Below are 21,459 nucleotides of genomic sequence, written 5' to 3' on the forward strand. Positions count from 1 at the left end.
GATGACAACCACAATGACCTCCTATGATAGTGACATGGTAGGAAGGTGATGGCGGAGGTGACCTATCGCTTTGGTGACAATTAGGGCTTTGCGCTAGGTTAGGTTGACAAACAATGATAGAGTTCTTGTTGGTGACGATGATGATGATGGAGACTATGACGACGATGGCCACCCGTGGTAAGAAGGTTGGCAACGATGATCTTCTATGATGTTGCTATTGCATTAGTCAAATAGAGTTAGTACAAGATAATTAAAAAAAAAAAGAGACAATCTAAATAGAGGAATAAATTAAATACTTAGGTTTTTATTGAACGAATTTGGTCTGGTTCATATCAAACAAACCAATTCAATCTAGAAAAACCTAGAGTCAAATGAGTCAACGGATATTAATTTTTTTTAATTTTATAGAAGATATTTTGATCATAGTTTTAAAAAGGGATGTCCGTTGATATAGGTCAAAGATGGGAATATCATTTTGTAATTGAAGGTTTTTATTTTAGGTAAATGTCAGATATGTTTTTACTTCGATTTGCAATTTGGCTTAACATCGGCCGAACCAAAACAGTGGAGGCCGTGCTTGACCCGGCCCAATTATGAACGCTATTTTTATGTACGGTTGCCATTGCAAACGAAACAGCGTCGTCCCTCCTCTCCTCGCCGACGTATTCTCACCGTGTCGCAAGCCGCCATGAGCTTCGACTTGGTGCTGAAGCCGTGCTGCGATGGATGCGGGTCGACGTCCGACCTCTACGGCAGCAATTGCAAGCATACCACGCTCTGCCTCTCCTGCGGCAAGACCATGGCGGCTAATCGTGGCCGCTGCCACCTCTGCGGCGCTTTCATCACCAAATTGATCCGGGTGAGCGCTTGCATTGGAAACCCTGGCGTTCGTGATGCGTGCCTTGCACTTTAGATGGCTTTTTCTTTCTTTTCTAGGATTGTGTCGGTTTTCGCGGTCGTTTCAAGATTAGGGTTGTTGATAGTTATCGGGTTCTTTTCTTTTACGACATCGATGTCTTTATGAATTGGCAAGAAGCAGGATCTTGCGTTGTCGTTTGGTTCGAATTCAGCGAAGATTTGGTGTTTGAATAAGAGGACATGGTAGAAACCACGGTTGTCATTTTCCTGATCAATAGAGGGTTATGCCTCCTTCTCTTTATCACACTCTTGGGTATTGTCCCGCAAGGTGCTTTCATATCTCGAGATGTCTCTTTGATTTATGTTATATTAGGGGTTTTCTTTGCATCGGTTGCCACTCTCGTTATGAGATTAGTGTTTTTTATTCCAGGACTGTGTTTCTTCTTTCCTTCTTAATTTGTAATGGTTTTGGAGAGGGTAATATGTAGGAACGTTTTTGTCGTTGCTTAACTCGGATGTAAGTAGAGTTTTGGTGTTTGGTCGAATGGAGGAAGGAGACAGACTTTTCCTTGTAGAAACCAAAGCCCTTTGTTCTTCTGATTGAAATGCATTGCTTTATTGCCGTGCCCGAACATTGTCCTGAATTTGGTTTGAGTGTTTTGTTTGATTATGATATTTGAGTTGTCGCTGTGTGATCATGGTGGACTTAGATTTTGATGGGATGATAATTAATTACTCAGATAAAGGATACTTCTCTATTGATTGGACTCTTTCAGATAAGTTTTTTTCTGCCCTTGATTTGTTGCTGATTTACTGCAGTCTTGAGGAAGGGTTTTAGCTGCCTACAAATTTGGTTGTTCAGGTTTAACAACACAATCGATCCAGAGTTGCTACTGATAATTTCACTTACTTTCTTTTATAGTAATAGTGTGAAAGAGATGGCCAAAGGCATCATCAAATTTCATGTTTAAGAAATCTTATTGTCCAACTTTTTGTATTGGAGAATGTTAACATGTTCTGCACGTCTTTCTCTTACATTATAAGTCCAAAACAACATGCTTCTCTTGATTTTGCAATATAGTCAAACGCAACTCCATTAAGGAGATATAATTATACAAGTAATTTTTTTTATGTTATACATCACCCACTTCATTGTCCAATCTGAAGATCTGCAGCATTTGGTTTTCCTGTTGTTGCCCATAAACCTCAATGTCAGTTCAACCAGTTGGTCATAAATAAATCTTGATGTGCACTTTAGCTAGTTGAACTGTTGCTTCTTGTAGTATGTTCTCCGTGACAAAACATTTTTCCCAGAGGTTGGAGAAAGCATCGATCTTTTAAATCATGTCCTTAGGGACATTGATGCTTTCACAATTCTATCATGAATGATGGAGTCATCAAAGATTTGATATCTTCAGACTGTCTTCCTTTCCATTCACTTGGGTCTCTTCTATTTCATCTATTTTGTCTGGAAATTGGCATATCTTAACTGAACCTTTTGCATGCGCTCGCCATTCTTGCAGTAGGATAATGACTAGGAGGATTTTAAAGGCATTATGACATTAAGATTTCCTAGGTTTAGCCGAAGCTTAGCTCTGGACTAGTGACACTAGTGTGACACTGATGCTTGTTGTATACTTCATATACCTACCCCTTTCATTGAAAGGGTTACTAGGATATTGGATATTTTTCAAATACTTTCTTGGTTGTTCTCTAATTTTGACTAATTGATGGTGGATTTGATAATTGATTGGATTAGAACTTTGTAGTTCTAATCTCATCTTGTGGAGCTAGTGACTAGTATCTAGCTTCACTTATTCTTGTATATACCTTTTATGATCTTATAGTCATTCTTTAGTATCTTTAAGCCAATAGTTACCATATTCTGGTACATCTCATGCTATCTCTACTAATTACCATAAGACTGATACTTTCTAGTTGTACTTATATTCTGTGTGCAACAGAATATTTACTGTCTTGGAGTTCCTTATTTAGCTGACAAAGTTATCTCTTTAGTTATTAGGTAATGATGTATTTGGAAATGGTCATTTTAGAACTATGTAGCTTATAATTCATCGTTCAGTGACTGTTAAAACAATCATTATTCAGCAGCTATTACAACTAACTGAATGCTGACATTTCAAAACCACAGGAGCTCCTTAAAGATTGTACTTGCAACTAGCGACTACATTAGAAATTCAGAATGACTCAGCATGACTTGCTACTGCAGTAAGCATGTACCAGTAGTCATATACTATTTTAGCATAGCTAATGTTTTTTCATGGCCTTTACTATTTGTGTTGCTTTTTCAAATCTTGAAATAGCTATATTAGCTGGTGCACTTTTTGCTTTTTGAGATTCTATTAGTCCACAAATACTTATTGTCCATGGGACAGTTTCTGGACTGCTTCTGTTTGAAAATGGCAGAGGTTTTCTCACTGGAACTGAGTGATGGTTGCTTCTTCTTGATGTAGTTGTGACTTTGCTTCTTCTATCTTATTTAGGAGTATAATGTACGGGCAAGTGCAAACATGGATAAGGCTTTCTATATTGGTAGATTTGTAACTGGTTTGCCACCATTTTCAAAGAAGATTTCAGAGAATAGATGGTCTCTTCACAAAGAAGGTCTTCAAGGACGCCAACTCACTGACAATTTGCGGGTATGTGCTGTCATCACCGTGCTTGATGTATCTTGAGGGAAGTGACCTCTTATTTCATTTATTTGCTTCATGATCAAGTTTATATAAGATCGACTTTGTAATATATTGTTGTGATTGAAAAGGTTATAGGTCATTCTTACAAGTAAAAGGACATGATGCAGTTGGGTTTAAGAAGGGTCAGTCAAATTTATGTTCAGTGTCAGTTAGATTTAGTTTAATACGCTATGGACCAAGGTCTGTCATACTGAAGCATATCGCCCGTACCGGGCGGTACGTACCAGTCCGACAGATTACCGATATGTGGACCGCCCGGTACCGCTACAGTGCTACACTGTAGCACTACTACAGTATGAAAAAGTATAAAATTGTTCGGTATATCAGGGTGTACCGCTCGGTACACCCTGATGTACCACCTGGTACACCAGTACCGTACCGTACCGAGCCCGGGTCGAAACATCGGTATGGTATGGTACGGCGAACCTTGCTATGGACAAGATAACCAATAGGTTAGTTCAAGGGTTTGTTTGTCTTCATAAGTCAAAAGCAAGCATTAGGATTATTAGGTTTAGGAGCCTTGAATTCTATGCCCTTTATTGCAAAACCACCATAATGGTTCCAAAAGTTTCCAATGTTAATTTTTTTATCTCCTTTGTCGTTTGGGGTAGTAGTTCACAGCCTAAGTAGAATGGTAAATAGGGGTAGCTTAGGGCTTCATGACTCCACCCTTTAGTTGGGCATTAAAAAATTCCTTGAGTGCATTTTTTGTCTCGTCAAATAATTTAGTTTTTTTCTTTTAAATGGTAATTGTTGCCAGGAATTGCCATTTTGTGTCTTGGGACTGGTGCTACTCAGGCAAGTTCTTGCAACCATAATTTAGTGGTTTTTAATGTCTTCCATCTCATAAATTGAAAAAATTTAGTGATGGTACTTTGTTCTCAGATCTTGTTGTCTACTTTGCCAGTCTTTCAGTATGTTGTAATTCTTCACCGAATCAATTTGGTAGTTCAACTTCAATTATTATGCCAATTTACTGCTGCAGTATTTCCTTCGATGCTTCGTGCTCATTGTCATTAAGATTCTTTTCAAAATATCTTTTCCTATTGCTGCTAATTGAGTTTGTATCTGTTATAGTCATGGGTTTTTGACATCAGAAACTGTGGTAAAGAGATAAAAAGGAAAGGGACTAAAGAAGGGTAAAGGAAGTAAGAAGCTTTTGTTTGCTGTCACTTTGCTATAATCTTGCTATCACTTCGCTATAATCTTGTATAGCATTTCATGGGTCCTATAAATCTAATGGACTTATTACCTCCAATTCAGTCAGAAGCTGGTTTGGCTGATTTTAACCAGTAAAATAATAGATGCTTTGTTCTAGCAATGAACAGAGAAGGATTTCTTGCCAAGAAAAGGATGTAGTTATTGTACGAGTCTCCCACTGGCTGATTTCATGATTCGAACATGGGAGCAAACTTACCATTGTATCGAGGCTTGCCCTCTTAAAGGGCATAGCCATGCACGAGGCTCCCGATAATGCGGGGTTTTGGAAGGATTATTGTATGTATCCTTACCTCTCATACAGAGAGGTTGTCTTCGTGACTCGGATGCCGGGCTCCAGGTCATAGAGAAGCAAACTTACTATTGTCGCACCATTGCTAAAAAGGATAAATTATAGAGAGATTCAGACAGAAACAAGATAAAAAAATGAGCAAAGCATGAACTTGATGGATGAAAAGAAGTTAATCCCTTTAATAGGCATTTTCTTATTCACTTTCTAATATACAGTCCGTACATGGATACATTGATGCTTATTGGTGTTTGTCTTAGACTCTCATAATGCAACAAAAGCAAAGTAACAAGCATCTCATAGAAACCTATTATTTTTAAAGTCCCAAGTGTGTCTTCATCTGTGAGATCTTAGTCTCACTGGGCATGTGTGATAATGTCCAAATATAATTTTCCACCTATACAATATACTAGCTCTATGAATTATTTGGATCAGATGCTACCATGTTGTCCTTTCAGGAAGTGTCCTAAAATGGAAACCTGTTTGTGGTTTTATTATAATGGATATGCTGGATGATCTTGTATGTTTTATATTTCTGAGGACTTAGGTGAAATATTTAGAAGTCTCCAAATATAGATGTTAGCTTCTTGGCATGTGCTTTTGTTTAAATGTTGGCATGTGGCCAATATGGCTGCTTGTCCTAGTTGATTGCTACACCTTGTTTTATGAATTTGGCTGGACTTAATGGAATGGTGCAGGAGAAGTATAAGAATAAGCCATGGATATTGGAAGATGAGACAGGCCAGCATCAGTATCAAGGTCAAATTGAGGGCTCACAATCTACAACTGCGACATATTATTTGCTAATGATGCAGGGGAAGGAGTTCCTTGCATTTCCAGCTGGTTCCTGGTATAACTTCGGTACATAGAGTTATGCATATCTTTTCCTTGTTGCATCTTAGTTCTCTTTTCTGTTTTTCTATCTTCTCTTGGTTTGTGTTGGTTTGTCTTCTTTCATGGGTTTATTTCCCGTAGGTCTGGAACAAGCTCTACATGAGGTGAAATTATTTCAATTTTAGTTGCCTAATGCCTATACCATATATCATATTCTAAGTTGCTTCGTAGCTCATGTTTGTTGGATCATACATGGAGAAGTCTTTTATCTTTACAGGTACAATTTTAGCAAAATTGCTCAATACAAACAATTAACTTTGGAAGAGGCTGAAGAGAAAATGAACAAGAGGAGGCATAATGCAACTGGATATGAGAGGTGGATGATGAAGGCAGCAACTAATGGGCCTGCTGCTTTTGGTGAAATTAAGAATGAGGATGTAACCAAAGCTGAGGCTGATGGAAGTGTCCGTCTTAAGAAAGGGAAGAGCAATGATGATGGAAATCATTCTGACAAGGGTGAAGAAGATGATGATGAAGAAGGGGCAAGAAAGAATAGGCTTGGACTCAACAAAAAGGCTATTGATGATGATGAAGAAGGTGCAAAAGGAGGTGATTTTGATCTAGATGATGAAGATATTGAAAAAGGTGGTTTACAATAATATTATTAATGACATTTTAGATCCTGTGGTTTTAGAAGATGTAATTCCTTTAGTTCTTGCAAATTTATGAGATTTGGAAGACTAACTAGTGATTTGATTATGTTTACTCAAATTCTACAATGTTTGTTTCTTTTTCTACCTAGAGGTTTACAGTAATATGGCTGCACCATGATTATATATGCTATGGTAATCACTCTAATTTAAGGTGTTTGGTGGCCATTTACGTAACTATAGAAAAGTCACCATTCTGTCAAGTTGATGCGAGACATAATACCTGGATGAAGTTGGTGACTGAAATTCTGTTCTCAGGATTGATACAACGGGATTGATACCTTAAACATATATTCTAAATGTTAATAATGTATCTGAATTCATGTAAATTCAGATCTATATCTGCCATAGACTTGATTCAGATAGTATCTGATATGATTTGTGTCATTGTCTGTATTAATTATTGTTACTTAATTCAGTAATCGATCAGTTGTGAGTTTGTATGTGCTGATTTAGAATGGATAGTAACATGGATTTTTCGTTATGCAGTCTATATCCAATCTTAGTTTGCTACTTGGGATAAAGCCTAAAGTTTCTTTTGCTTAAAGAAGTATATTAAATTCTTGGATGGATACCATCATGCTAGGGCTTTGTTAGAATGCTCAGTAGTTCAGCATGCTGATGTGACTTCTTCTTAGGGCTTTTTAATACTCATGGAGACTATTTTGTCATGATTGGACAATTAAATTGTCAAAGTTATGCTAAACTGCTATATATGTGGATTTTGATATATTTTGTTTTACAAACAGAACAAGATGTTAGCTAATTTTATATTATGAGGGACTTAGTATATGTTTCTAGTATTGCTTTAAGCATATATTATGCAGATTATTTCCCTCTGCTTCTCTAGGTGATACTTCATGATAGATCTTGTTGTTCACAACATCTATATGGTTTAAGTGTTCAGTTATTTTGTTCTTTCATTTCATTAAAAACTTATGTTTCTTGTCTGTGATGCTTTTTAGGTAAATATTTTCCTAGATTTCTAATGTAGCTCATCTCAAAACCTAATTAAATATCCTATTTTCTCTGTAACTGGCCTTTTAAAACTTCTAAGATCAGTGTCAAATGACATCTTAACTGTTGTAGATGATTTAAATTTATTGGGTTATACAATGTTTGTTCCTCTTAGATCCTCTCTTGAAATCATTAAAATGTGTTTGGACCATTCATGATAAGCCTACATTCATGATGTATTATTAAGTTTGCACATGAGAGCTGAAGTCAGTGACTTGAGTGAAATGCTCTTGTTTCTAAGGTCATTGACAAATGTGATGGAACATGTGGTTTCAAGGAATGTTAGGAGATGCAATTTTGGGACAAAAGGATCAGCTTGATTAATGTGCATCTGTTTTGTTGACCATTTTGAGCTGGAGAGCACGATTTTTTTTGCAAGCAAATGGAACATGCAAGTATTATAGTGAATTCATTAATAAAGTATCTCTAAGCCAAAGGGCATAATTTAAGCAACCTTCTCGTTGATGTCATTCTTTATCATTGTTACTATAATTGCAAAGCTATTTGGGATTTTTTTATTATTCTAGAATCATCTGAATCATGTCGAAGCAACATTTGAAAAACTATTGCAGAGAATTATTTGAGATTTACCTATTTGAATCCACTGAAAGACATCAATATCTTACTAATGAGTTTATTTATCAACAATGGCAACCGAAAGCCATAATATCCCAACTATTAAGGGAACTTGCTGATGGCTTGCTATTATATGTAAAATGTGTTACTTGTGTTACTGTAAGGCCATTTGTTTTGTTCGATGTTTCAGTTTGTGATTTGAATTACTGTAATTTTAGAATAGGGTTTTTTCTGAGTCCCAGCTAAACCAGCACATGAGCTCCATTTCTTGAAGTATGTATTTGACCGTGTTTGCTTTGTGGTTGTGGTGCTTCATCCAAAATCGTGCATTTGATGGTTTTGTTGGCTGTTCTTTTCCATGTTTTGAAAACAATGGCTCTGGTCGTAGAAAGGATTCTGATTAGGATTTTGTGCCTTATTGCAGGTCATTGAATCTTAATTTTTTTTAAAAAATTTATAATATGATGACCATGTGGTGTTAGGAATCTTATGCAACCATGTGTTGCATCTTTGTAATGGTTATTTATGGTGTCTCTATTCTTTTGCTTTCAGAGCATTGTGAATAGGCAGTTGTATTGTTATTTGCATATTGAGGATGTTTTCTTATAAGTCAACAATTGCTGGTTTTTTATTTTATGGCCATATTACTTATGAAGCTTAGTTGCATGTACAAGTCCTTTATATTTGTCTTCAACCTTTGCATAGTTCTACGTTGGGCCATGATGCCACGGACTTAGCTGGTTTCGCCTAAGTCGTGCGGCACCCTTGCGTGTCCGTCCGCAAAGGTCAGCCTCCTCGAAGCCTCCCATAGTCCCTTAGGACCCACAAAAGAGAAAACGGGTTAGAGAAAATGCCTCACTCGGGATTCACAAGCAAACATTTCAAGAAACACTTCATAGACAATGCAAATTACAAACATACTTTATAAGCTCTCAACAATTGCACAACAAAGGGTCAAAATAGTCCATTATAGACCGAAAATCTTTCACAAGTGTCCACATGCCACAACCTTTATTTACAAGCCTAAAGCGGCTACCAAACCCAACTAAAATAGGACTATTAAGCCTTCGATTGTACCTCTACATGCTAGGCAAAAATGAACATACCAAAAGAAACGGACATACATAAGCATTACATCGAACATCCTGTTTAGAAGTTTGTCTGTGACATTCTCCCCCGCTTATTCCTTCGACGTCCTCGTCGAAGCCTTTGCCGACACTGTAACTCCTCGCCTTTGCTGAGTCTTCAATCTTCTGCTCCAACTGCAATGTGCCTCCTGGCTCCCAGCTGCTCTCTGCTACTGTTTTTGAATAGTCGAATCTTTGATCCGCCATGCTGATTCAACTCGCTAATGACTCTGACTCTAGTGTGGGGTTGGCTGAGTTGTGTTGATCCCTGTTGGTTCTTGCGGATCATCTAGATGAAGGAAAAGATCATCCTTACTATGCGCCAGTCTCTCAAATGCCTCATGCTGCTTGGACTGGGTGGATGCTTGTTGGAGCTTTAACGAGCATCGTCTCGCAAACTTCTGAAGTTTTGGGTCATTCCTGTCACGACCCGAGTCTGATGAGCTAACTGGCCAATAACTTCATTTTGGTCCTTCAACGGTGGACCAAAATGCTTAAGCGGGAGTTAACGTAGTACACTCATCAGGCCCTTATAAGCTAATCATACACATTGCCCACTTCCGGTGTGGGACTAATGGGATGTTACATTATCCCCAACTCAATTAGCTTGACGTCCTCGTTAAGGCCCAACATATCCCAGATCGAACCCTAGCATAGTGCATGTAAGGATTAACTCAGTGGTGGCTCCACGCCGTGATGAGTTCTCGACTCCATCCACGGGTAGCCCTTTCCTACTCGAGCCCTCTCACCCTGCCCAAATGCTAGGTCGGCTCTGATACCAAATGTCACGACCCGAGTCTGATGAGCCAATTGGCCAATAACTCCATTTTGGTTCTTCAACCGCGGACCAAAATGCTTAAGCGGGAGTTAACGTAGTACACTCATCAGGCCCTTATAAGCTAATCATACACATTGCCCACTTCCGATGTGGGACTAATGGGATGTTACAATTCCTCCACAAAATTTGTCCATTGACTCTTCTTTCACTTAGTTGTCACTTCCAAGTAGGTTCGCATCACTTCCGCTTTCGATTGACATTTCGTTGGGAAATGAAGCGGACAATCTACTCTCAATAGCACTGATCACCATTGGTGAGGATTTGACAACTATTGTCTTCCATTATCTTCGAAGGGTCTTTGAACCTGTGCAGAGCTCCTCTGCTGGATAGATAAGAGAATTGGGGTACTCGGTTTCGCCCATTCTCTTAAGAGTTGAGAAGGCAAAGGTTACTCAACTTCGCCCGCCTCCTCGAGGTTGTACTCCATGCATCGAGCTGGTTACTGGCCTTCGCCTGCTCTTTGCTCACACTTCTGAAGCACTTGAAGTGTTTGCACTCCTTGCGTTGAGTTAGTTATTGTGATTCACCTTCTCAATGCCATCGAACTTCTGGAATGCAGGAAGTTTTCACCTCAAGTTGGAGTAATTCTCTAATAGATTTGATTGTCTCTGGGATTGTACCGTCTTCTCCATCAACCCTGCCGCCTACTCCATTGAGTAGCAAAGGTACAACACCGCGTACTGCCTGCTTCGTTCCTTGGTCGTGCACTCTTGGATGACCCGAAGTCCTTCACTTTCGGCTATCTTGATGAGAAGCTCGTTGACACCGATCTTACGAAGTTCCTTGGCCTCTGCCCTTCAGCCTTGTCTCGGTACTTGGACTTTGCCTCTGCATGCTCCACCTCCTCGGCCCCTTTCACGACCAAGCGCTCTCCCTCCATGAGAGTAAGGGATCAATGACTTTCACAGAAGTCCCGCCTCTGCGGTACCATGGCACTGCCATGCCCATGGCCCTACTATCCGTCGCCTCGCATCTGCATCCCTTTTCTTCACGATCAGTAGATATGTCTCTGTAGCACTCCTCCGAGTCCACCTCCATTCTAACTGATGCTTGATTTTGGGTAGCTAAGTCCCTCTAGACTGGTCGTCGCTTCCTCGCCCCTTTTGACCCCCTGCTTCAACACCTCTGTGTTTTCCAAGCAGCTCCCTTTAGTCGATGGAAAGATAGACTGCAACTCCCATGCACGACCTCTGCCATCACGTTGTAGGATTTGCACCGATTATGTTCTCCTTAGCTTTCTTGGTAGCAACGTTCGCTTACTCGACCTTGTCCTCTGACTTGCCGGGCTCTCTTAAGCGAATATGAGCTTTGGAGCAGTCCAACTCTCCAGCTGTTTCGATCATACCTCTACATGATCAAGTCCCTCCCATGGGACTCACTAGTACATGCATTCAAACTTTTTCCTTGGTGGAACATAGCCCCCATATGCTGATGACCAAGGCTTTCATCCGATGCAAAATTCGATGCACGCATGGAAGACCCGCCTTTGCGGTACCATGGCCTTCACTTCTTGAATCCATAGCCCTTCTTGTCGTCGTGTTGTTCACTGAAGTGGAGCTTCCAGTAGCTCCCGATCATACCTCCGTATGATCTAGCCCCTTACGGGACAATGTCGTGTGTATTGCATTGCTATGAACTGTTCCACCATGATCCGCTGCACTATGTCGCCTCCTGGTGACATCTCTATTGCATTCTGATCATTGCGGGATGAACTCGAATTGTGATCCCTCCATATGTGGCCTCTGCCAATACATTGCAGGGTCTCTTCCACCTTCGATTTTGTTTGCTCCTTTGACAATCGACCTTCATCCACCCACTCTTGGGTCGCACCTAGCTCTAGGACAATCCGTCACCTAGTAGCTCCCGAAGTCCACCGACTTTGCTGAAAATGGTGCACCATTGTTTGGATCCTGGGCCTCTGCCCCTACCAGCACAATCTCCGCTGCACATCGCTTCCTGCCTAGCAACTTGACTGGCAACACTGTGGCATATTCTTCAAGAGTTCCCGCCTCCGCATCCTCTTGCCCCATGCTAAGGTCTTCTGAACCCAACTTCACCTCCGCAAATTGAGTCGCCTTAGTTCCTCCATCAAATGCTTCTCCGAGATAAGGTGCATGTGCCCAGAAGCTCCGTTCGTCTTTGGCACCATGCAAGATGAGTCTGCTCCGACAGAATGAAGGATCCATGGAACAACATGATCCTGCTCTTGCCTCTACAAGAGTTCATGTCCTTGACCTCTGTCCAAGGAAAGTACTATGCCTCTGCTCCATGTTCCATCTTCTATGCTGGCTCCCTTCATGCGGCTTGGGTACTTCGCCAAGTTACACCCAAGTTGCTCTACTTGTTTTGCATTGAGTTGATGGTGGCCCTCGCGCCCACCATTCCACGGGTCAGCCCTCCCTTGAGTCTGATCTCCATATCGACTCCAAGTGTGCCTTTATTTGTGTTGCTTTGGGTCGCTCCCCCACTTGATCTCGCAATGCATCCACCAATGCATTCTCTCAAGCGAGATCATGCGACGACTCTTTGCCGCTTGCTTGGTCCATTGAGCTTCGTGGAGTTGTTGTTGTTGAGGTACTCCTCAACATGTGCGGTCCGTCCCACTTGATTCTCCCTCTGAAGAAATCGGTATCTATCCCACTTGGATAATTGTCCCGTTGGAGCAACATCTCTCTTCGTTTCGGAGACCACCATCCCCTTGGACTACTCCGATTTGCTGAACAAACTGTGCATTGTTCTGCCTCCTACAAACGCACTTGCTAGATTATGACTCCACGTCAATACAGCCCCCGTTACACCACTCAAGGCCTAGCAACATGCTGAACTCGTTGCACACTTCAGCCTCCTACGGACGTATCCTTCACATGCCGAAGAGAAAGTTTCAATGCTCCATGGCGTCGAGTTTCGGTCGCCTCGGGATGGTCGCGAACATTCCATCGTCCACATACAAGCCCATGCATGAGTACCGAATTCTTTGAGTTAGCAATTCAACTCACCTCTGTGAGCTTTGCACAACTCTTTCGGTCGTTGAGCAACTCATTCCACCTTGTATGGTCTCATCCTTTACCAAGCACCTCGCTTGCCTTGAGCACCATCAAGTATAGTTGTCAATGTTGAGCCGTAGCTCAAACTCAGCCATCCCAACCTTTGTGCGCTCCGCATTCTTCCAAGATTGCATGTTCTCGTGGTGCCTCTTGCGCGAAAGGTTGGCCATTCCTCTGAATGCCAATCTCAGATGCCCGCTCCTCCGAGCGACTCCTTTTCCCCACATCTCCATGCTCGTTTTCCCTCAAACGGTCGCGCGTGTGCTGATTGCCCTCAACACAGCCCCACTAGGTCCCCGACGTTTGCATGCTAAGTGTTTCTATGAGTGCTTGTCCCACTCTGATACCATCTGTCACGGACTTAGCTGGTTTCACTTAAGTCATGCGGCACCCTTGCGTGTCCGTTCGCAAAGGTCAGCCTCCCCGAAGCCTCCCATGGTTCCTTAGGACCCACAAAAGAGAAAACAGGTTAGAGAAAATGCCTCACCCGGGTTCCACAAGCAAATATTTCAGGAAACACTTCATAGACAATGCAAATTACAAACATACTTTACAAGTTCTGAACAGTTGCACAACAAAGAGTCAAAATGGTCCATTACAGACCGAAAATCTCTCACAAGTGTTCACATGACACAACATTTATTTACAAGCCTAAAACGGCCACCAAACCCAACTAAAATGGGACTATTAAGCCTTCGCCTGTCCCTCTACATGCTAGACAAAGAATGAACATACCAAAATACACGGACATACATAAGCATTACATCGAACATCCTGTTTAGAAGTTTGTCCGTGACAATGAGGCCAACTTTTTTTTGTGTCCTTGAGCATTTATTGGTTTTTATATCTTCTAAATCATTACAAACGTTATCAGAGCACCTTTGTGTGCCCCTCGTATGGGCCAACACATGCCAAGTTGTTGATTATCTTGTGCACATAGAGATGAGGTTTAAGTTCACGATGAGTTTGATTAGACCATGGCTTAACATACCAGTTGGATCGTACTTATTGACTGGAATTTAATGGTTTGACTAAGCACTGATATGATACCACAATACCATAGACCTCAGTACATCTTGGTATACCATTCATTTTTTATTTTTTTATTTAATGATGCTGGATGGTGCAAATTGACAGTGGCAAGGCTGTCACGATGAGTTGTATAGAAAGAAAAGGAAGTGGCAACCCATCTACGACCATGTAGAGGGATGGTGGTAGTGGCATCGCTGTGGATTTGGTTCTTGTTGGGGGGGAAGGGAGAGAGTGAGGCATGGGATGTTAAAGAAAGAAATAAGTAGCTGCGAAAATTTTTTTTTAAAAAAGAAATGGATATTAGGTGATAAGCTTATTACCATGAATCTTGGTTTTAACCAAGGTTTGCATTACCGACATGTACTGCTCGATATAGGCGATACATATCGGTCGAGAGGATAATGGTATGTAGATTGCCCTCTACCGGGCGACACCAGTGTCTTGACCCCGTATCAGGCGATACAAGGTTTGTATCAGGCGGTAACGATCGAAATCCAATCGCTATCAACCTGTATGGGTCAGTAACGGTCGGATTTGGATCGTTACCGATCAAGGGCCAAGATTGCCCTATTTTAAACGATCAATTTGACAATTTGAAGCTTAGAAAAGGCTTTTTAAAACTATTTCCTCTCCCTTCTTTCAACTCATTTCATGCTCTCTTTTAAACTCTCTCATACTCTTTTTCACTTATATCTCTCTATACGATTATGGAGAATCTTACCGCCAATAGCAGTACGGTGGTAGTTGATCATACTTCTTTGAGCAACAATACAATGATCGATTTTACGACATGAAGCAACATATCAGTAGTGAAAGTAGAAGTTCTGACATTCACTATGCTCTGCACCAATACATGCCACATTCGTCATTGTCTCTGGAGCTATCTCGGGCATATATGGTTCACGACGATCAGCCTATGACCATCACCATATTGATGCGCCAATGACATATGTGTATCAGTACACTATATCATGGGATTAATTTTAGGATTAGATCCAACAAACATATTATAATGAATTATTGACAAATACATAGGATTGAGGACCCTGATCCATCTCGCCCATGGAGTCCCGTTATTCTTTTTGGTGATAGAACTAGGTATATCCATCGATTGATTACTTAATTCATTTAAATGTTAAAGTTTAAGATGTATAAAAATTAATCTAACAATTCAAATAATGTTTTTGTAGATAATTCAATATTAACAGAAGGACGATCTGGAACATACCACAAACCTACTCCTCAAAGCCCGAAAAAGATATGTGGCATTATTCTTTCCTAATTTACATTATTTTTGCTAAAATTATACTAAATTTATATTTATTTCTAATTTAAAAACCTTATTTGAACTTTTTTTTTTTCTATTTTTCATGTATTTTTGAAGGTTTTTCAGCTCATTTTGGGTGTACCATCTATACGCTTAGCGTATCGAGCTTACGGAGCAGGGCTTAGTACATTGGTACGGACTGAAATTGCAAACATTGGTTTTAACTACTAAAACCAGGTGGTAAGCTTGGTTTCGTATTGGTACCGGGTAGTTCCGGAATGGAATAGGTGCAGTTTCCCAGTTTGGACCTCATTTTTTGGTCAGAGTGATAATTACCAATCAGCACAGACCAGTCTGGCCAGGTTTTTAAACCTTGATATAAAATAACCATTACCAACGGAGAACAACTGGGCATGAAACTCCTTTTTCAGACTAAAACTCCAATACATACTTAACATCTATTGCATGCAGATGCTTTTACTAATAAGCTACTCATATTTGGTTTTCTTGGATGGCATGATTTGCACGTGCTAGTCATAGTTTTTCCACTTTATTCTCAGTTGAATTCTTTGAATATCATCAGAGTTTACTCCTGGATCCCTGCATGTGTTACTGGAGTTTATAACATTTGGTTTCTAAATATGTCTGTGTTTGTCCATTTTGTTTATTTTAACCCTTTGTTTTGAATTATTTTGAGTTATTCTGGTGCTCATTAAATTATCAATGCAGATTTCTTTTGGCTAGTTCACTGAATCTTATGTCCTTTACTTCTTTTAGGTGATGACTGGGAGCATGAAGAGACTTTTACTGACGATGATGAAGCTGTTGGAAATGATCCAGAGGAAAGAGAAGACTTAGCTCCTGAGATTCCTGCTCCACCTGAAATTAAACAGGTATTACTTGCAGAATTTTGTAACATGAAATTTTGGGGCATGTGGTGATTACTTCATTTGACTGCGGTAGGATGAGATGATAATTTTGCTCTTTTTCATGAGATTTTATAGTGCATTCGATCTTGACACAGCATTGTTTGCAAGAGAGACTGAGTTTGTTGATTCTTAAAGCTCTTTCCGTCTCAACTTAAATTTGTCCATTAAGATGATTTTGTGGATTGGATACATACATGCTGCACTTCGAAACCTTTATCCTTGCATATGGAACTCTTCGGTGCCTACCAAGCATAAATTCGCCATTTATCCGCACATCTTGTTGCAGCCATGATGAGGCATGATTTGGTTGAGTCAAGAGTTAATTGTTTAGTACTGAAATTATCAAGTTGCATTACTTTGTGCTTAGATTTCTATTTTTGTATGTTTTGCATGGTATGCAATTTCGAATGGTACCGCTCGATACGGGCGGTATGTACCGGTCCGACGGTATATCGGTACGCGGACCGCCCGCTATCGGACGGACCATGCTACAGTGCTACAGCAATACATTGTAGCAGTGCTACAGTATTATACTGTAGTACTGCTACAGTGATACAGTAAGAGGAAATCGTTTGGTAAGCCCTGGTGTACCGCTCGGTACATCGGTATCGTACCATATCGAGCCAACCTCGAAACACTGGTACGGTACGGTATTGCATACCATGTGTGACTAGACCCCCAAACGACCATCATAATCTGTTTCAAGTGTTCTATTTGGACTCAAGCAAGTGACAGGTTATTATTTTCGTTACATTGAGTACCATAGGTCTCTTTAAACTAGTGAAGCACCAGGCGCTAGTGTAGGCGTTCAGGCAAGGCGGCGCAAGGCCTGAGTGTCCTGTGACTGGTCCTGCTGGGTGCTTTCGATTGGGCGTGGCTTGGTATTGGTCAAACGTGATTGAAATAGGTTCCTTGATTTTGGTTTGATCTATCCGGATCAACATTTCTTCCACCATCCATGCACATGCACGAGCCCCTGCCCCTTGGAAAATCTAATTGACAAAACAGAGCGGTCAGTATCTTCCTCTCCGTCAGCAAACGACAGCGGTGCCTTCGTCTTCCTCTCATTATATATATAAATTTGAGACTTGGAGAAAACAAATGATATTGTTGGCATGGTGGGCGCAATAGACATCTTGATAATGATATGTTGGAGATGGCTAACTCCCATAGTCTAGATACATTCTCACTGTATCTATATAAGAAATGCCTGCACTGTTATCTAACATCTAAAGCTGATGGTCGACTTTCATGGTTACATGATGTTATTGTTCTGCTCGTCTCTTAAATACAGTTACATTTTTGAACGACATTTGGTGGAAAACATTGCATGATTGGCTGTTTTTTCAAACATGTTCTTGCATTATATTGTTTTGACCAGCCTAATTGCAGGAAATTGTGCAGCTATTATTGATTATTAAAAATCAGTTTCTCAGAACTTCTATTAATTTATTAAAACTAAGTGTCTATTCTTTTATACAATTTTTTCATTAAAATTGATACATGCGGTATCTATACTTTAATTGGTTTTCAGGAAATTTTCTTGGAAAATTATTCTGGTTTACTTGTAATGTGCTTAGGATGATGAGGATGAAGATGAAGAAGATGGTGGATTGAGTAAATCTGGAAGGGAGTTAAAAAAACTGCTTGGACGAGCCGCCGGATTAAATGAATCTGATGGTGATGAAGATGATGAAGACGATGATGTAAGTGCAGTTGGCATTCCACAATTTGTGAGTTTGTTTAATCTTTCTCATTTATTCTGCATGTATTTTGGAACATGAAGCTCAGTTAAAACTGGATCTGCATCCTAAAACAATTAAATGTAGGGTTTGATTTTTAATTTTGCATTTTATTCATTTTCAAAAAACATCCTTCTTTGGGTATAAACTTTATCAATCAGTGATTACTAGACATTTTGGACATGCAATAGGTACACAAATGCAATTAATGTTTTTTACAATTTCTTTGGTTTGTGTGAGTAAGCATTAATTATTTATTACTATGTATGTTGGTATATTCATTTTCATGATGCTGTTATATAGTCAGTTAGGTGCATGTTTTCCCTGCAAGTTATTGAGTTGTCTGCTATAGTTTTTTGTTATACATGCACTGCTCTTCTTGAGGTAATTTCGCATATGAATTGGTAAAATCTCGAGACACTTGAGATGGGTGTTGACATGTGTGTGTAACCCTTGAGCATTTTGCTTGTGTTCTAATTGCTTGATTGAAGAGGATTGAGTTTTTCGGCTTTCCGTGTTTTAGAGATTTCACATCATAAACTTTGAGCTGCTTTACTTAGAAAAACACACTGTTTCTTGAATTGTAATAATCATCTTCGGGCACTAAGTTAAAACAGATATTATGCTATACTGTTGCAGCTTAGTTTTTAACAAGATTGAGTTTTTCGGCTTGGGTTATATATATAACCCTTATTTTTGCATGTGCTCTAATTGCTTGATTGAAGGGGATTGAGTTTTTCGGCTTTCTGTATTTTAGAGATTTCACATCATAAACCTTAAGCTGCTTCACATAGCAAAACACACTGTTTCTTGAATTGTAATAATCAATTTTGGGCACCAAGTTAAAACAGATATTATGTGATACTATTGCAGCTTAGTTTTCAACAGGATTGAGTTTCTCGGCTTGGGTTATATATATAACCCTTGAGTATTTTTGCATGTGCTCTAATTGCTTGATTGAAGTGGATTGAGTTTTTCGGCTTTCTGTGTTTTAGAGATTTCACATCATAAACCTTGAGCTGATTCACTTAGCAAAACACACTGTTTCTTGAATTGTAATAATCAATTTTTGGCACCAAGTTAAAACGGATATTATGCTATACTGTTGCAACTTAGTTTTTAACAATATGGAATATGAAATTTTGCACTATATAATCATATGTACTTGTTGTCTATCATATCATCTTTCTGTTCATTATTGCCAGGATTTATTGAGTACTACCAATTTCAAGGTATTCCACATGTCATTAAATTGTTCCATTTTATTTTTCAATGTGATTAAATTGTAATACTGTCTTCCATCTAGGATGATGAAATTGGCATGTCTCCTGTGCTGGCTCCAAAACAAAAAGACGCCCCCAAAGATGAACCAACAGAAAATACAACTTCAAAAGCATCACCTCCCTCAACATCTGCCCGTTCCAGTCCTGTTACATCAAAATCATCTAAATCAAAGAGAAAAGCTGGGAGTGATGATGCAAAGATTAGTAATGGTTTACCTGCTAAGAAGGTGAAGGCAGACAATGTATGTATTTCATTTTATGGTTCTCAGTATTCTTTGTTTTGTGATTCTTGTTGTTGTCAGTGGCATACTACAACAATCATGCTGTTTGATTATGCATTTCTACTAAATCATTTTCTTCTCTGGTTCAGTCAAATGCTAAGGCTGAGCCTCCCACTTCATCTAAACGTAATGCGCCTCCAAAATCATTACATGCTACAACTTCGAAACTTGGATCAATGTCTTCTACAGCTCCAGTGACAGAGGATGAGATTCGAACAGTTCTCCTTTCTGCCACTCCTCTGACAACACAGGACTTGGTTGCAAAATTCAAAGCCAGACTAAAATCCCAAGAGGTTTGTTGTTTTAACTTTCATTGTTTCTCGTTTTCTTGGAGATTGGAAATGCTGCAAAGTTTCTGGTGTACTGTTTTCTAGCCCCTAAACTAAACACTGGAATTTTTTAATGCAAGGAAATGACTAATATTTGCATCAGTTTCAGTTGTCCCTATAATTTTGCATTGCAGAAGTGAGTTTGCTGGTTACTTGTTTGATACATGCATGTCACCCTTATGTGAACGCACAACAACTATTTAGAACATATGCCCTGCATTACCTCCATAGAAATATACTCAGCTTCTTTTATTTCATCCATGATGCAATAAGCCTGGTATGAAACTGTTTCCTTCAAAAATAAAAGAAAATGTTTCTTACACCAATGTACTAACAAAGTGGCAATTAATGATGTTTTTTTTTTCTCCTCCTTATTTAAATGAACTTTTGCAGGATAAGAAGGCTTTTGCGGACATTCTCAGAAGAATATCTAAGATACAGAAGGCTAATGGTCATAACTACATCGTTCTGAGAGAGAAATAGTTGGATGCCAAGTAGATTTAGTCATCCTTGGCATTGAGGTCATGATGATAGCTTTGTGTTCGACTTGTGCAGATGGAACTTTGGTGGGTACTACAGAAGCAAAGCTTGATTCAACATTTTTCCCGATTGTGCTCATAGTTTGGAGTCATATGCTCTGTTGCCCCAAGCACTGCAGATGGTGACATGACGTGTTGCCATGGGGGTTGAAAAAGGTTAAATTTTCTCGATTATTTGTGCACTCGGTAGAACATGTTGCAAATTGATTTCTACTAATTTGATCGATCGACTAGGTTTCTGCTGTGAATTTGTAGCCATTTGTGACTACTAATCTGATCGATTGACTAGGTTTCCTTCGTTTTGAGCACAATCATCAACAGATGTATCTCTGGAAATGTCTACACCACAAATACTTTTGTAGTTCTTGATATGGGAGCAACTTTGCTCACACATTTCCCATCGGCATTTCTGATTAAAAAAAAAATATAATAATAATAATAATAAAATCCAATCCATGGGGACTGAAAATTGAGATTGTCATCCGGGTTCGGGTTTTTTACACCATTGACCGAAACCTGATGCCACTCAACATAATTATTGTTCACAAACAACACTGTTACCCTGTCCTCTTGGCGTTCGTTCCAAGTATTTCTTCATTCGGAACCTTTCGTATCAGCCGAAGACAATGGACGCCCAAAAGATTGATTTCCAATTTAACGGACTAGAATAGAATGTAATTATGATTATCCCCGCCCGCCTTCATCGCACACACAAATAACTTCACAGTAAGTAGACAGTCTTGCATGGAGTTTCTAGCCAAGTACAAATGTTTTAGGGAGGATGGTAGGTAGTTTCCATAGCTCCAACTAGAAAACACCTCCCTAGCTAGCT

At 39.7% G+C, this 21,459-nt stretch overlaps 1 protein-coding gene across 1 annotated transcript; it reads left to right on the forward strand.

Moving 5' to 3' along the window:
- Positions 1 to 612: 612 nt before the first annotated feature.
- On the forward strand, positions 613 to 20,925 carry LOC103973518 (transcription initiation factor IIF subunit alpha). The gene is made up of 9 exons (XM_009388102.3): positions 613 to 859; positions 3,363 to 3,518; positions 5,778 to 5,929; positions 6,191 to 6,558; positions 16,302 to 16,417; positions 18,034 to 18,159; positions 19,502 to 19,720; positions 19,849 to 20,052; positions 20,482 to 20,925. The coding sequence occupies exons 1-9, from the start codon at positions 689 to 691 to the stop codon at positions 20,569 to 20,571; spliced, it is 1,602 nt and encodes a 533-aa protein (XP_009386377.2). The 5' UTR covers positions 613 to 688; the 3' UTR covers positions 20,572 to 20,925.
- Positions 20,926 to 21,459: the final 534 nt, after the last annotated feature.

This window comes from Musa acuminata, chromosome BXJ2-8, assembly GCF_036884655.1.
Source record: "Musa acuminata AAA Group cultivar baxijiao chromosome BXJ2-8, Cavendish_Baxijiao_AAA, whole genome shotgun sequence".
NCBI classification, from domain to species: Eukaryota; Viridiplantae; Streptophyta; class Magnoliopsida; order Zingiberales; family Musaceae; genus Musa; species Musa acuminata.

Bases quoted from the DNA above. Each gene is read 5' to 3' on its own strand.
- LOC103973518 (XM_009388102.3), top strand. From the start codon at position 689: ATGAGCTTCGACTTGGTGCTGAAGCCGTGCTGCGATGGATGCGGGTCG. The intron at 16,418-18,033 runs GTATTACTTGCA...TAATGTGCTTAG, and splicing joins CTCCACCTGAAATTAAACAG to GATGATGAGGATGAAGATGA. The intron at 20,053-20,481 runs GTTTGTTGTTTT...GAACTTTTGCAG, and splicing joins CCAGACTAAAATCCCAAGAG to GATAAGAAGGCTTTTGCGGA.